The sequence below is a fragment of the Cetorhinus maximus genome, chromosome 21 (genome assembly GCF_964194155.1).
Source record: "Cetorhinus maximus chromosome 21, sCetMax3.hap1.1, whole genome shotgun sequence".
Lineage (NCBI taxonomy): Eukaryota > Metazoa > Chordata > Chondrichthyes > Lamniformes > Cetorhinidae > Cetorhinus > Cetorhinus maximus.
This window is the reverse complement of record NC_135899.1, coordinates 12,653,281-12,668,702: the sequence shown is the minus strand read 5'-3', so window position 1 is coordinate 12,668,702 and position 15,422 is coordinate 12,653,281. Positions and strand designations below refer to the sequence as shown.

General features: G+C 46.5%; 1 protein-coding gene across 3 annotated transcripts in view; it reads right to left on the bottom strand.

Moving 5' to 3' along the window:
- phf1 (PHD finger protein 1) overlaps positions 1–15,422 on the bottom strand; it is a 48,576-nt gene that overhangs the window by 16,771 nt on the left and 16,383 nt on the right. For 2 of the 3 annotated variants that reach the window (XM_078566627.1, XM_078566628.1), the window contains 5 exons: positions 12,048–12,143; positions 9,010–9,107; positions 7,654–7,802; positions 5,129–5,224; positions 2,518–2,586 (listed from right to left, as the gene is read on the bottom strand). In XM_078566627.1, the coding sequence (XP_078422753.1) occupies positions 2,518–2,586; positions 5,129–5,224; positions 7,654–7,802; positions 9,010–9,107; positions 12,048–12,143 (508 nt within the window). The remainder of the gene's footprint in view (positions 1–2,517; positions 2,587–5,128; positions 5,225–7,653; positions 7,803–9,009; positions 9,108–12,047; positions 12,144–15,422) is intronic. The other variant, XM_078566629.1, reaches the window with a different exon arrangement.

The window sequence follows — 15,422 nt, the reverse complement described above, 5'->3', positions numbered from 1 at the left end:
TGGGAAAGGTGTTTGATTTTCAAAAGGGACATGACATTTATTTTACCAGTTGCAAAAATCTTAAGGCAAGGTTATCACGTTGATTTTTCCCCAAAAGTGCTGGCCATGAGAACATGAAACATATTTACATTCTGGGTAAAGTAACTTCTAAAGACAAGTGGAAACAATGGGATTTACAAATCAAAAGGGATAAAATATATTTGAAGAAGAATGGAAGGTTGGGTGGGGAGTGGCTGAGAGAGATCTGGAAAGGTGACTGTGTAAAACACACTTAGGGAGGGAGACGCCTGTAGCCACCCTGCAGGGGTTTGCTATTCCAGTAACCAAAGTTGTGTTAAAAACCTTTGGAAGTCCATTGTCCAGTGGGTGCATGTTGTAAAGTTGCTGGATGACTTTATAAATTTATAAGTTTGTTCTTTTGTTAATAAATGTTTTAATTTAATCTTTAAAATCTCTGAAGGTGGTAGTGGACTCTCTACTTCTGACTTCAGTGCACAAACCACCTTGTAATAAATAAAAATTGTGATAGCGTGGTCAAGCTTCCCTTGTGGATTTGGTCAGCCTGGCAAATACCACCTGCCATATCATAACACCTGATAGAGGTCTTTAATGAGATGCTAAATCAAGGCCCCATTTGCCTATTTGGGTGGATGTTAAAGATCCCATGGCACTATTTGGAAGAAGAGTAGGGAAGTTACCCCCAAATGTCCTGGCCAATATTCATTCCTCAACCAACATCGCTAAAACAGGTCATTACCACATTGCTGTTCGTGGGAGCTTGCTGTGCACAAATTGGTTGCCACATTTCCTACACTGCAACAGTGACTAGGCTTCAAAAAGTGCTTCATTGGTTGTAAAATTCTTTTCAGACATCCGGTGATCGTGGGAAGCGCTATATAAATGCAAGTCTGGCTTTATTTTAAACCTATGAAGGGGTTCAATAGAGGCAGAGATAAGAGATGTTTTCACTTATGGGCGAGACGAAAACTAGGCACCATCAATATAAGATAGTCAGCGATAAATCCAATAGGGAATTCAGGAGAAACGTCTTTACCCAGACAGTTGTGGAGCTTACTACCGTTGGAGAAGTAGTTGAGGTGATTAAAACAGATGCATTAAGGGGAAGCTGGATAAACACATGATGGAGAAAGGAAAGGGATGTGCTGATAGGTGAGGTAGAGAAGGGCGGGCGGGGACTCACGTGGAGCAGAAATACCAGCACGGAGCTGTTGAGCTGAATGGGCTGTTTCTGTGTAACCCTACATAGACGTGAAGTGAAAGTCAGCGAATAGGGCAGTGCAGTGACTATGCTGCCTGGCTACTAACACAGAGGCCCAGGTCCAGAACTGAGGGCGATTCGAGACTTCGAGTTCAGTTTAAAAAAGAAAACAAAATCTAGAAATAAAAAGTTGGTCTCAGTAAAAGTGGCCCTGCTGTCGGATCACCACAGAAATCCAACCAGCTAGCTAACGTCTCTCCGGAAAGGGAGGGAAACATGCCGTCCTTACCTGGTCTGGGCCTACACATGACTCCAGTCCCACACTGGGGTTAACTCTTAACTGCCCTCTGAAGCGGTCGAGCAAAGCCATTCGGTTATTAGACTTGGGTTCACCACCATGGCATTCCCGGGGTGACAAGGGAGAGCGCCAATAAATTCCAGCTTTGCCAGTGACACCCAGGTCTCGAGCGCAATATTTTCTTTTAAAATTTGATTCCGCTTCTGTCTGCTTTTGTCACTACCCGTTTGGTCAAAAATGTTATCCGCACTTGCCGCTAACTATGCCTTTGGGGTGTTTTCCTGCCGTAAAGGTACAATATAGCCTCGAGTTTGTGTCGTCTCTCACTGCTGCACAGGCAATCTACAATGGCTTTGCTTCAACACAGTATCAGTGGGAACAGCAGCACGAAAGCAGCAGACAAAGTCAGCAAGAGGCAAGATTTACCTCTGCAACTTACATAGGATCAGGTGGAGGCCATTTAGCCCCTCGAGCCTTTACCAGCATTGAATGGAGCCATGGCTGAACTGCAACCTAGCTCCATCTAGCACTTTGTCCCATCTCCCTTTACGGTATTGGGTAACGAAGAAATCAAACGCAGATGTAATATTAACAACTGATCTCGCATCACCTGACATCTGCAGGAGACAGTTCCAAACTTCTGTTGACCCTGTGTCTATAGAAGCGTTTCCTAACTCTGGTCTCGAAAGGTTTGGTTCTAACTTTTAGACCACACCCTGCCCTCCCCAGTCAATGGAAATAGCTTCTCCCAATCTAGCGCCTCTCTTCTCCTTACTATCTTGAAAATTACAATTAAATAATTCCTTAACCTTCTAAATTCTAGGAAATTCAGCCCTAGTTTGTTTAATCTCTCCTTGTAATTTAACTCTCATTATTCTGGTAAACCTACACTGCTCTCCCTCCAATCTTTCTTCAGGTGTGGTGCGTAACCAGTGGTTACCAGTGTGTGACTGGTCTTTTATAAAGACACACACATTATCGTTAAGGACACTGTACTTACCACTCCAGCGGTAGTCGCTTCACAAACTCTGCGCCACCAGTACAGACACAGCACATGAATAAGTAAAATCTACAAATACAACAGAAAGCCAAATATTAAATCAGCAACGCTTTAGGCAGTTTGAAACTAGTTTTTGAGCGCAGAGCACAAAACATCACATCTATTGACATAACAAGGCAACTACATTGACTTGAAGAGAGCCTGGGGTGTGTGGAGGGAGCTTTACTCTGTATCTAACCCCGTGCTGTACCTGCCCTGGGAGTGTTTGATGGGGACAGTGTAGAGGGAGCTTTACTCTGTATCTAACCCCGTGCTGTACCTGTCCTGGGAGTGTTTGATGGGACAGCGTAGAGGGAGCTTTACTCTGTATCTAACCCCGTGCTGTACCTGCCCTGGGAGTGTTTGATGGGACAGTGTAGAGGGAGCTTTACTCTGTATCTAACCCAGTGCTATACCTGTCCTGGGAGTGTTTGATGGGGACAGTGTAGAGGGAGCTTTACTCTGTATCTAACCCCGTGCTGTACCTGCCCTGGGAGTGTTTAATGGGACAGGGTGGAGGTAGAATTAAAGATAACCTCAGTAGTCAATGTTGGATCAACAGACTAGATTAATCCACATTTTATAGGCTGGGAAGCCAAAGATAAATCACTTGTTGGTTTCATTAATATGGCAGGCAGCAGGTATACAATTCCCCACCTCCACAGTTAAATCGGCCTACTAATATGTTTTGTCTCGGTTGACACAACCACAGGGCAACTCAAAGCCAATGAAATACCCTTAAAATATAGTCACTGTTGCAATGTAGGAAGCACAGCAGCCAGTTTGTGCACAGGGAGCACTGCACAGGTCGAGGTGCAGACCTTTGGATCAGACATTTAAATCAAAACGTGATAATGACCTGATCATCTGAATTTAGTTTTTTTTTAAACAAAGTGATGTTGATTGAAGGGTAAATACTGGCCAGTACACCAGGGAGAACTCACTTGCTCTCCTGCGAAACCATGCCGTGGGATCTTTTACATCCACCCGAGGAAGCAGGCAAGGCCTTGGTTCAACGTTTCATCCAAATGGCAGCCACCTTTTATTTTAAATATTTATCCAGTCACGGACGAGCGCGTCACCGGCAACGTGACGCTGAGAAGGCAGCGGTGAACCACCTTCTTGAATACAGCCGAGTGTCTAGCTAGACCATTCCAGAGGGCAGTTAAGAGTCAACCACGTAGCTGTGGCTCTGGAGTCACATGTAGGCCAGACCAGGTAAGGATGGGAGATTTCCTTCCCTAAAGGGCATCAGATGCATTTTAACACAATCCAGCAGTTTTGCGGTCACCATTACGGATACCAGCCACTTATTCCAGATTTATTTTAGTTAACTGGATTTAAACTCCCCCAAGCTGCTGTCTTGGGATTTGAACTCATGGGTGGACTTTTACGCCGGCAGCATTTTACAGTCCCGCCGAAGTCAATGGACTTCTGAGCAGCTCGCCGCATTTTACGGCGCCGCAACGGTGCCGTAAAATTCTGCCCCATGTCTCCAAATCATTAATTCAAGCCTCTGGGTGACTCCAGCCTCAAAATATCCACTTTGCTCCCGACCCCAACCTCCGACAGTGCAGCACTCCCTCAGTGCTGCCGTGGGAATAGAGGCTTAGATTATAAGTGCTTAACAGTCTATCACTAAGAACAGGGGCTTGAGTGAGATGCGGGGTGACCGGTAACCATGGAAACTGACTCCAAAAACCAGTGTCCTTTGACAAGAGGTCAAAGTTTGGCTAATACGCTATTCTCCCTCTGAAAGCAGTGGGAAAATAGAGCAAAGTTTGAAGACTGTTTGGTTGTGAGTGGAGGTAACAAGGTATTGAGGATACAGGTAGGGAAAATGGATCTTTGTTAGAGAGCATCGGGTCGGGTGGGAGGGGAGGGGGAGTGTGAACATAGAGGGAAATCATTGAGTTTTGGTTGGTAATATTTGGGAGTGTTTAGGAATAATTCTCGCCAAGGTTGTTCTATAGGGAGCATGCAGTCTACATGAGTGTCTGAGAGCAGCTACCTCAGGGCAGCCTATAGATGGGTTAAGAGTCCATGGCTGTTCTTGATCTGTTGGAGGAGGGGACCCCTCAGTTGAATCTATAGATGGGGTACAGTCCATGACCCAAGCAGAATATGGAGACGCTGGCTACTTGGGCTGAATAGCCTATGCGCTTCCAATCTCTAATAACCGGCTCAGTAAGAAACCTCCAGCCCCAAAGGAAGCTTTATACAGGAGGTGCACAAGATACCGAACATGACAGAAGACGTAAACCTGTAGCAACACTTCAGGTACACAGGGTCAGGGCTGGAAAGGGAAACCTCCAGGAAGATGTCAAGAACAGCAGAGAGATGATCAAGGGCAGCAAGCAGTGAACTGCGCTGTGATGGAAAAATGAGTGCTCTAGAAAGTGGGGATCAAATGGGTCAAGTGCCTCCTACATTGGTGGCCTTATCTTAGCAGCAGTCTGTAAATATCCTCATCGACAGAGGCAAAAAGGACACAGGGCACAGGTTTTGCAGCACTGAACATTACAGGTAGAAAACAAAAGGTGGGCACAGCAACTCAGCCTAGCGAACTCACCTGTCCCCGTAGAGTAACGGCTTGCTCAGGCACTGGGTACAGGCCTCGTGGAACCAGTGCTGACACCGACAACATTGCAGCATCTTCAGATTCCACCTTACGGAAGAAAGAATTTGGGGTTATACAGCATCTGTCACCATTTCAGGACACCCCAAAGCGTTGTGCGGCCAGCTAGGTACTTTGTGGAGTGGAGTCACTGCGTGTAACATGGAGAATGCAGGCAGTCAGTTTGCACACCGCTTGGGGGAGTGGGGTAGCAAGTATCTGGTCAGGATTCCTCCAGGCATCATGAGCTTGGGGTAGGGTTGATGGGCAATTCTGTCCCGCAGTTCATCTAAATGATGTAAAGCTAGAAAGTGGAGGCTCAAAGAGGCGGCCAGGTACGCAGATCATTAAAACATCATGAGCGGGTACAAAAATACTCAAATAGCCTAATGAGATACTGGCCCTTATATCTAGAGGACTAGAATACAAGAAGGTAGAAGTCATTCTTCAGCTATACAAAGCTCCGGTTAAACCACGCTTGCAGTTACCATGAGCAGTTCTGAGCACCACACCCTAGGAAGGATATGTTGGCCTGTGAGGGAGCGCAGCTTAGATTTACCAGGGTGATACCTGGACCAACGGGTTAAATTACACAAAGCAGGGTTGCGTTTCCTGGATTTTAGGAGGTTAAGAGGTGATTTGGTCAAAATTTTCAAGACATTAAGGGCAGTAGATAGGGTAGAGAGAGAGAAACTATTCCCATTGGCTGGGGAGTCTAGGGCTAAAGAGCTTGGTTCAAAAAAATTAGAAATTAGGAGCGGAATTAGGAAACACTTCCTCACACAAAGGGGTGGTCAAAGTTTGGAACTTCCTTTCAGAAATGGCAATTGATCCTAGATCAATTATTCATTTTAAATTTTAGATTGATTGGATAAGAATCTAAGGTCTTCAAGGATATGGGGACAAAGGTGTATAGGCCGCAGGTCAGTCATATTCTCACTGAATGGCTAAACAGGCTCGGGGTGGGGGGTGGGGGAACAAAATGGCATCCTCCTATTCCAGTGTTCATGGTGTTCCCTGCCTTCCTTCAATGGCAGGTCTAAAGTCTCCTGCTTCAGTCAATGAGCTGGGCTGCTTGATCTGTTGAGCTTGGAGTACTGGGCTACAAGCTCCCAACTTCAGGTACATCGTCCTAGAGCTAACCCAGCTCCCAGAGAACCCCCAGCAGTTTACAACCTCCAGACTCGACACACACAGTCCAGCCGCTCAATTCGGCAAATCATTCAAATTTTCCTCAGACAGCGCCCCCTCTAGGCCCATCTTTTGTTTCTTCACTTGTTCCATTACCATCCCCCCGTTGCCTTGCACCATCATCCCTTTGCTGTTCCTGCTCTCCACGCTGTGTCTTCTGCTCGTTCCCCACCCCCCACCCCCAACACCACCACCCCACCCCCAACACCCCCACCCCCACCACCCCCGGCACCTTTTCCCTGCCCCTGTACTGGCTCAAAATCTGAGGATATCTTTATTATTTTCCAGTTCAGATGAAAGATCATGGCATTAACTTTGTTTCTCTCTCCTCAGCTGCTGCCAGACCCGCAGAGTATTTCCAGCATTGTCTGCTTTTATCCATGGGGACCCACGTTCCTACCTCACTCCACAGAGGAACGGCCCACCAGCCAGCCATTGGTAATGATAGGCCTTTAATGGAACACAGAATTCTTCAATAAAAACGTAGAGTGTTGTTTTGTTAGGTTTGCTGGACTGTACCTCAAATATGAAGACATCAAAAAAAAATAAAAACAGCTGGGATTCTTGGTGCTAATTAGCACAGAATCATAGAATTCTAAAGCACAGGAGGAGGCCATTCGGTCCATCGTACCTGTGCCAGCTCTTTGTAAGAACTATCCAACTAGGCCCACTTCCTCTACTCTTTCCCCCACTCCAGCAAAATCTTCTTTCACCCCCAATTATTCAATTCTCTTTTTGAAGGTTGTTTTTGACCCCGCTTCCATTGCCCTTTCAAGCAGTGCATTCCAGATCACAACAACTCGATGTATTTAAAAAAAATTCTCATCTCCTCTCTGGTTCTTTGGCCAGTTGTCTTAACTCTGTGTCATCTGGTTACCAACCCTCCTAAAACTGGAAACAATTTCTCCTTATTTACTTTACCAAAACCCTTTATTTCCCCGGTCAGTGTGAGCATGTAGATGTTATATTATGTAAGGGTCGGTCTTGGTGGTGGACGTAACCAGCTTACTCTCAGATTCTAGGCTCAACGTGTGAGGAATGTCGGGCGAGGTAACGTGAAGCGACTAGCGTTCGGGAAACCGAGCCCGTGACAAGAATCAAGGCCTTCAGGAGAATCAGGGCGAAAGGGAAGCGGGCGGGGAACTGAGGTGGGAGGAGGCGGTCAGCCATAATACTGAAAGCAAAGCAGGCTTGAGGAGGCCTGTGGCCCACTCCTGCTCCAATTTCTTACACCAGAGAGAGACAGAGAGAAGAATGAAGTAGGCAGGTAAGGTCGATGGAATACTTACTCTCCAGGGCCTCCGCAGTAGCAGTAGCATTGCTGCTGATTGGTGAGATGCTGGGGGTCCCACTCGAGTGACTTGAGCTGATAGGGAAGCACCCGTTTCATGGACAGCATGGCTTTGGCATACGGTCCCTTCTTTAAGGCACCTCCTTTCTGACGGAAAGATGAAGCACACGCGCGCATACACGTTTATAACTTAAGCACGCACGGGATGACCAGCAACCTCTCACACACGGCTCTCCGCAGCCAATCTGCTTCCTTCCAATCCAATTTCACTCCGAGACCCAGCAGGTGTAAATCAGTCCCTTCAGGCAGAAACCCCAACGGATTCATTCGTTCCCATTTACGCGGGTTAACCCATTCTCTTCCAAGAAGAATGGACTAAATCCCCTTCAATTCCATTACTGGGGATCCAAGCAGTTTGGAGCCCCTTCCCATTCTTCCCCCATCAGTGGTTTCTTCCCACTCACTCCAGTCTAGACTCAGCCTTCTTCCTGCTTCACTCCCTCTCACCAGAATTCCCAAGGATGAAAGCCTCTTCTCGTTTGTTCCTTTGGCGAGATTTCCCATTCAAAATCCTTCCCATTTACTCCCAACAAAAGCCAAAAAAATCCACTGGATCCAAATTTGGGAAGCAACATGAAGTGGGGATATGGTGTTCTTGGAGTGCCTTGCTAGTATGTCAGGATTGTAAAATAGACAAGTGAGAATCCATCCCCCAGTGACAATTCCTAACGGCACCAATTAACCTACACGTAAGCTGTGGAAACCAGGAATGTCAGTGGACAGGCGCAGTGACAGGGCTACACCAAGCTTAGGGTCACCAGGTTAGGGAGAGGCAAGTATCAAATCAAATCCAGCAAGCCTCAAGTCTTGGTACCTGCATGGTGGCCTCTTGCTGGAAAGTGCCCAGATGTGGATATGAGGCGAGGGCTGGCTTGCCCTCCGCTGTGATCCCCACAATGTTAAACAGCCTATCGGTGCTTACTGTGCCTGCACTCGTAGAGGGGTCTCTGAGCGCTGGTGCAGTGCTGGAACTTGAACTTCTGTTGGAGGAAACTCTGCCAGGAGCACAGGGAAATATGCACGAAGCAGGTCACAATCGCTGCCAAATCCTGATTCAGCGGTCAGGTTGGCACGGAGCCTGGCTATGGCTCCAAACACGGGCCAATTCTGGGATACAAGGCCATGTCTTAAGGCACCGCTGCCCGCTCCACTGAAAGGACCTTCACGGCAAGTGTGGCTGATCAGAAATGGACCCAAGGCAAAGCATTAACCTCCTTTTACTGACAACGCCAAAAGGTGCCGGCCCCTCTCCGGCACCGAGATTACCGAAGCCAATGAGCATCACCGATCTTACCTTGGTGGCTACGGCAAAGATACACGCACGGCAAATCCAAGAGGGCAGGACTCCGCCATCAGTTTCAATCTTGGGGGCATGGCATTCCTGATGGTACCCTAACAGCATGAAAACAAAAGTGGTTCACATCACGTCAAATGATTCTGTACCAGCTGTGGCTCAGTGGGTAGCACTCCCGCCTTTGGAGTCAGAGGTTGTGGGTTCAAGTCTATGATGACCATGAAACCTTTGCAGATTGTTGTTTAAAAAAAACCCATCTGGTTCACTAATGTCCTTTAGGGAAGGAAATCTGCTGTCCTTACCTGGCCTACATGTGACTCCAGGCCCACAGCAACATGGTTGACTCTTAACTGCCCCCTGAACATGGGCAATTACGGATGGGCAATAAATGCTGGCCTAGCCAGCGACATCCACATCCCATGAACAAATAGAAAAGAAGTCCCACTACAGAGACTCAATTCTAGGCTGACACTTCTAGTGTAGGACTGAGGGATTTCCGAGCCCCATTTGCTCTCTGGGATGGCCCTTGAGATCCCATGGTACTGTTGCGAAGTTAGAGGGGTAGAGTTATCCCTGGTGTCCTGGTCAATATTTATTCCTCAATCAACATCGCAAAAACAGATTATCTGGGCATTACCCCACTGCTTTTTGTGGGAGCTTGCTGTGCGCAAATTAGCTGCTGCGATTCCTACATGTTAACAATAACAGCACCTCAAACGGTACTTCACCGGCCGGAAAGTGCTTTGAGATGTCCGGTGGTCATGAAAGCTTCTATATAAATAGAAATTCTCTCTTTTCTTTCTGCCTATCTATAGAGTATTACCAATCAGGACTCTGCTAAATTCCCAGCATTTTAGAGTCATACAACACAGAAAAAGGCCCTTCAGCCCATCGAGTCTGTGCTGGTCAAATAAGTACCTAACTATTCTAATCCCATTTTCCAGCACTCGGCCCATAGCCTTGTATGCCAAGGCATCACAAGTGCACATCCAAATACTTCTTAACTGTTATGAGGGTTTCTGCCTCTACCACCCTTTCAGGCAGTGAGTTCCAGATTCCCACCACACTCTGGGTGAAAAAATTCTTCCTCACATCCCCTCTAAACCTCCTGCCCCTTACCTTAAATCTATGCCCCCTGGTTATTGATCCCTCCACCAAGAGGAAAAGTTCCTTCCTGTCTACCCTATCTATGCCCCTCAATTTTATACACCTCAATCATGTCCCCCCTCAAATCTCCTCTGCTCCAAGGAAAATAATCCCAGTCTATCCAATCTCTCCTCATAACTAAAACTCTCCAGCCCAGGCAACATCCTGGTAAATCTCCTCTGCACTCTCTCTAGTGCAATCACATCCTTCCTATAATGCGGATTCCAGAACTGCACGCAATAATCTAGCTGTGGCCTAACCAGCGTTTTATATCGTTCCAGCATAACCTCCCTGCTCTTATATTCTATGCCTCGACTAATAAAGACAAGTATCCCATATGCCTTCTTAACCTTATCTACCTGTGCCGCTACCTTAAGGGACCGGTGGACATGTGCACCAAGGTCCCTCTGATCCTCGGTACTTCCCAGGATCCTACCATTCATCGTGTATTCCCGAGCCTTGTTTGTCGTGCCCAAGTGCATCACCTCACACTTATCTGGATTAAATTCCATTTGCCACTGATCAGCCCATCTGACCAGCCCGTCTATATCCTACTGTAATCTAAGGCTATTCTCCTCACTATTTACCAACCTAACAATTTGAGTCATCCGCAAACTTACTGATCAACCCTGCTACATTCAAGTCTAAATCGTTTGTATATACCACAAACAGCAAGGGACCCAACACTGATCCCTGTGGAACCCCACTGGACACAGGCAAGTCGAAAACAAAACACTGCCACAACAAAATTCACCAAATGAACATTTGATTGGGCGTCTTATTGCTTCCTGTCCAATCCCAATAATAGCTCCTTTATTTAGCTCTACTTGGCTCCAAGAAACTAAACGTTGCCATGTAGTGTGTGCATCATCAAAACCAAACACACTGGCCACATTCTCTCCCTTTACAGTTTCATTAGTTTGGAGTTTTCTGACCTTTATGTTTAAAGAGAGCGACTATGAGCTCTACATTTTTAAAAATTCATTTCTAGGCCAGCATTTATTGCCCATGCCTAATTGCCCCTTGAGAAGGTGGTGGTGAGCCACCTTCTAGAACCACTGCAATCCATGAAGTGTAGGTACACCCACAGTGCTGTTAGGGAGGGAGTTCCAGGATTTTGACCCAGCGACAGTGAAGGAACAGCGATATATTTCCAAGTCAGGATGGTGAGTGACTTGGAGAGGAACTTCCAGGTGGTGGTGTTCCCATCTACCTGCTGCCCTTGTCCTTCTAGGATGGTAGCGGTCGTGGGTTTGGGAGGTGCTGTCTAAAGAGTCTTGGTGAATTCCTGCAGTGCATCTTGTAGGTGGTACGCGCTGCACAGCAAGAGCCCACAAGCAGAAATGAGATGCTGGGGGGTCAGCTAACTCATTTGTGGTGGCCCAAGTTAAGAGGGGAAACGTCATCTTCCTGGTCTTCTTCAAACAAAGGCCCAGGACCCTCAGCATATCCAGGAGCGCACAGGCGCAGCCTCGGTTCGACACCTCACATTACAGAGAGCAAATGCAAGGGAGCTAATGGCATACCATCCGACTGTACTGCAAGGTCAGCCCGGGTGATGGGCTCAAGCCCGAAAACTACCACGAGAGCGAAGGTGACTCATCTTTTATAATGATCAAGACTATTTCCCAATGGTTTTAAATACAAGTTTTTACCCATTCTCATTTGGGGAAATTCTGTGTATAACAGCGATAGAACATGCACAACAGAGCGACCAGGCAGACAGACGTGACAGGCAACGGTGAGCGAAGGATGAACAGAAATAGAGCACGAGGCAGAATGACCCAGCAGAAACAATTCTGAGCTTTGTATTCGCGAGCGACGCTAACGGAGACCATTCAGCCATCAACAATCGAGTCGGCCGAGCGCGCCCTGGGTAGCTGCCCCCATACCTTGCTTGCACTTGGCGCAGTTCATAATCCGATTGCCCTGGCTGGGGGTGGCATCTTTGCAGAGGCAGCAGATGTGTTCTGTCCCAGGGAGGGCGGCTGGAACCAAAACAGAGAGCAGTGTCAAATCACAGTACGTCACAAGAGGCAAGACGGTGAGGTCAGCAGACTGAGTAATGACAGTGAGTGATACAGTGAGAATGAGCATATAACGCAGCTAAGGTCTAAGTTAGGCTCAGGGTGCATGTATGTGAACACAGAGTGTGGTAAATAAGGTTGCTGAGCTCCAGGCACGGATGACCAGGTGAGAATATGATCTCGTGCTGATAATGGGCCTATACTCATTGGAGTTTTAGAGGAACGATAGGTGATCTTATTGAAACATCTAAAGCTCCTGAGGGGACTTGATTGGATGTATACCAGAAGGATGTGGGAAGAGACTAGAATTAGAGGGCACGGTTTAAGAATGAGAGGTCTCCCTTTTAAGACGGAGATGAGGAAGGGTCTCGGAGGGTCGTTAATCTGTGGAACTCTCTTGTCCAGCGAGCAGTGGAGGCTGGGTCATTGAATTTATTGAAGATTGAGTTAGATGGATTTTGATGGATGAGGGAGTCAAGGGTAATTGGGGTGGTTGGCAGACAGGAAGGTGGAGTTGCGATCACAACTAGATCAGCCATAATCTTTTTGAATGGTACAGCAGGCTCGAAGGGCCCAATGGCCTACTCCTGCTCTTATTCAAGATTCAAAATAGGGCAAGAATGGATATTAAGTATTCCTGGATACACGGTGGCCAGAAAAAAAATAGGGAAGGAAGGATTAATTATCCTAATGTAGAACAGAATAGTAATATTGCTGAGGACAAAGAGGGGAAAAAGTGTACGAGATGTATTCAGGGGAGTTTTCTGGTTCAGTATGTTTCCAGCCCAATGATGACTGGCCATAATTTTCCAATCCTCTGATATTCAGTTGGTGCCAGAGGACTGAAGAATTGCAAATGTTATGCCCTTGTTCAAAAAGGCCTGCAAGGATAAGCCCAGCAACTAGAGGCCAGTCAGTTTAACTTGGGTGATGGGAACACTTATTTAAAAAAATGATAAACTGGGACAAAGTTAACAGTCATTTGGACAACTGTGGATTAATAAAGAAAAGCTAGCACGGATTTTCTAAGGGCAAATTATGTTAACTAACTTGACTTGAGTTTTTTGATGAGGCAGGGAGGGTTGATGAGGGTAATGCTGTCGATGTGGTGTACAGGAACTTCCAGAAAGGGGTTTGATAAAGTGCCACATAATAGGCTTGTCAGCAAAGGTGAAGCCCATGGAATAAAAAGGGACAGCGGCAGCATGTACATGAAGTTCGTTGAGTTACAGGAAACAGACAGTAGTATTGAACTTTTTGGACTGGAGGAAGATATATATTGGGGTTCCCCAGGAGTTGGTATTAGGACAACTTATTTCTTGACCTGCTAACGGCCTAATCTTAGATGTGCAGGACATGATTTCAAATCTGCAGATAACAAAACTTGAAAGTACTGTAAGCTGTGAGGGGGATGGGACTGACTTCAAGGAGGACATGAACATGGTGAAATGAGCAGACATATGGCAGATGAAGTTTGATGTAGGGAAGTGTAAAGTGATAGATTTTTGTAGGAAGAATGAGGAGAGGCAATATAAAATAAAGGGTACAGTTCTAAAGGAGGTGCAGGAGCTGAGGGACCTGGGGGTAATGTGCATAAGTCATTGACGACAGCAGGACAGGTTGAGAAAGTGATTAGTAAGGTTTACAGAATCCTGGGCTTGATAAATAGGGGCATGGGGTACAAAAGCAGGAAGTTATATAAAATACTGGTTCCACCTCAACTGGAGCACTGTCTCTAAATTTGGGCATCACACTTTAGGAAGAAGGCTTTAGAGAGGGTGCAGAAAAGATTGACGAGGACATTTCCAGGGATGAGGGACGACTCCAGCTATGTGGATCGATTGGAGAATCTGGGGCTGTATTCTCGTTAGGAAAGGACAACGTTGAGAGGAGATTTGGGATCTGGACCGAGTTGATAAAGAGAAAATGTTACCAGTGGCGGGAGGGTCAAGAACCAGACAGACCAATTTAAAGAGAAGGAAGGGCAAAAGAACAAGAGGTGACATGGGGAAAAAAGCTTTACACAGTGGGTGGTTAGGATCTGGTACACATGGCCCGAGAGTGCAGTGGAGGCAGTTCAATCATGGCTTCCAGAGGAAATTAGTAACAACCAGAACAGAAAAAGCAGGCAGAGTGACCGGGAAAAGGCAGGCGAGTGGAACTAGCTGACGGGTTCTTGTAGAGAGCCAGCACAGGCATGGAGGGCCCAATAGCCTCCTTCTGCGCTATAAGCATTCTAATGATTCGATAATAAACTTTGCTAAGTGATATAATGCGAGTGTTTGTATAACAGACTGCGGTATAACAGTGATATGGTGAGGGTGGGTGTATAACAGACTGTGTTATAACTGAGAGTGATATGGTGAGGGTGGGTGTATAACAGACTGCGGTATAACAGTGATATGGTGAGGGTGGGTGTATAACAGACTGTGTTATAACTGAGAGTGATATGGTGAGGGTGGGTGTATAACAGACTTTGTTATAACTGAGAGTGATATAGTGAGGGTGGGTGTATAACAGACTGTGTTATAACTGAGAGTGATATAGTGAGGGTGGGTGTACGACAGACTGTGTTATAACTGAGAGTGATATAGTGAGGGTGGGTGTACGACAGACTGTGTTATAACTGAGAGTGATATAGTGAGGGTGGGTGTACAACAGACTGTGTTATAACTGAGAGTGATATAGTGAGGGTGGGTGTACGACAGACTGTGTTATAACTGAGAGTGATATAGTGAGGGTGGGTGTACGACAGACTGTGTTATAACTGAGAGTGATATAGTGAGGGTGGGTGTACGACAGACTGTGTTATAACTGAGAGTGATATAGTGAGGGTGGGTGTACGACAGACTGTGTTATAACTGAGAGTGATATAGTGAGGGTGGGTGTACGACAGACTGTGTTATAACTGAGAGTGGTATAGTGAGGGTGGGTGTATAACAGACTGTGTTATAACTGAGAGTGATATGGTGAGGGTGGGTGTATAACAGACTGTGTTATAACAGAGTGATATGGCGAAGGTGGGTGTACAACAGACTGTGTTATAACTGAGAGTGATATAGTGAGGGTGGGTGTATAACAGACTGTGTTATAACTGAGAGTGATATGGTGAGGGTGGGTGTATAACAGACTGTGTTATAACTGAGAGTGATATGGCGAAGGTGGGTGTACAACAGACTGTGTTATAACTGAGAGTGATATGGTGAGGGTGGGTGTATAACAGACTGTGTTATAACTGAG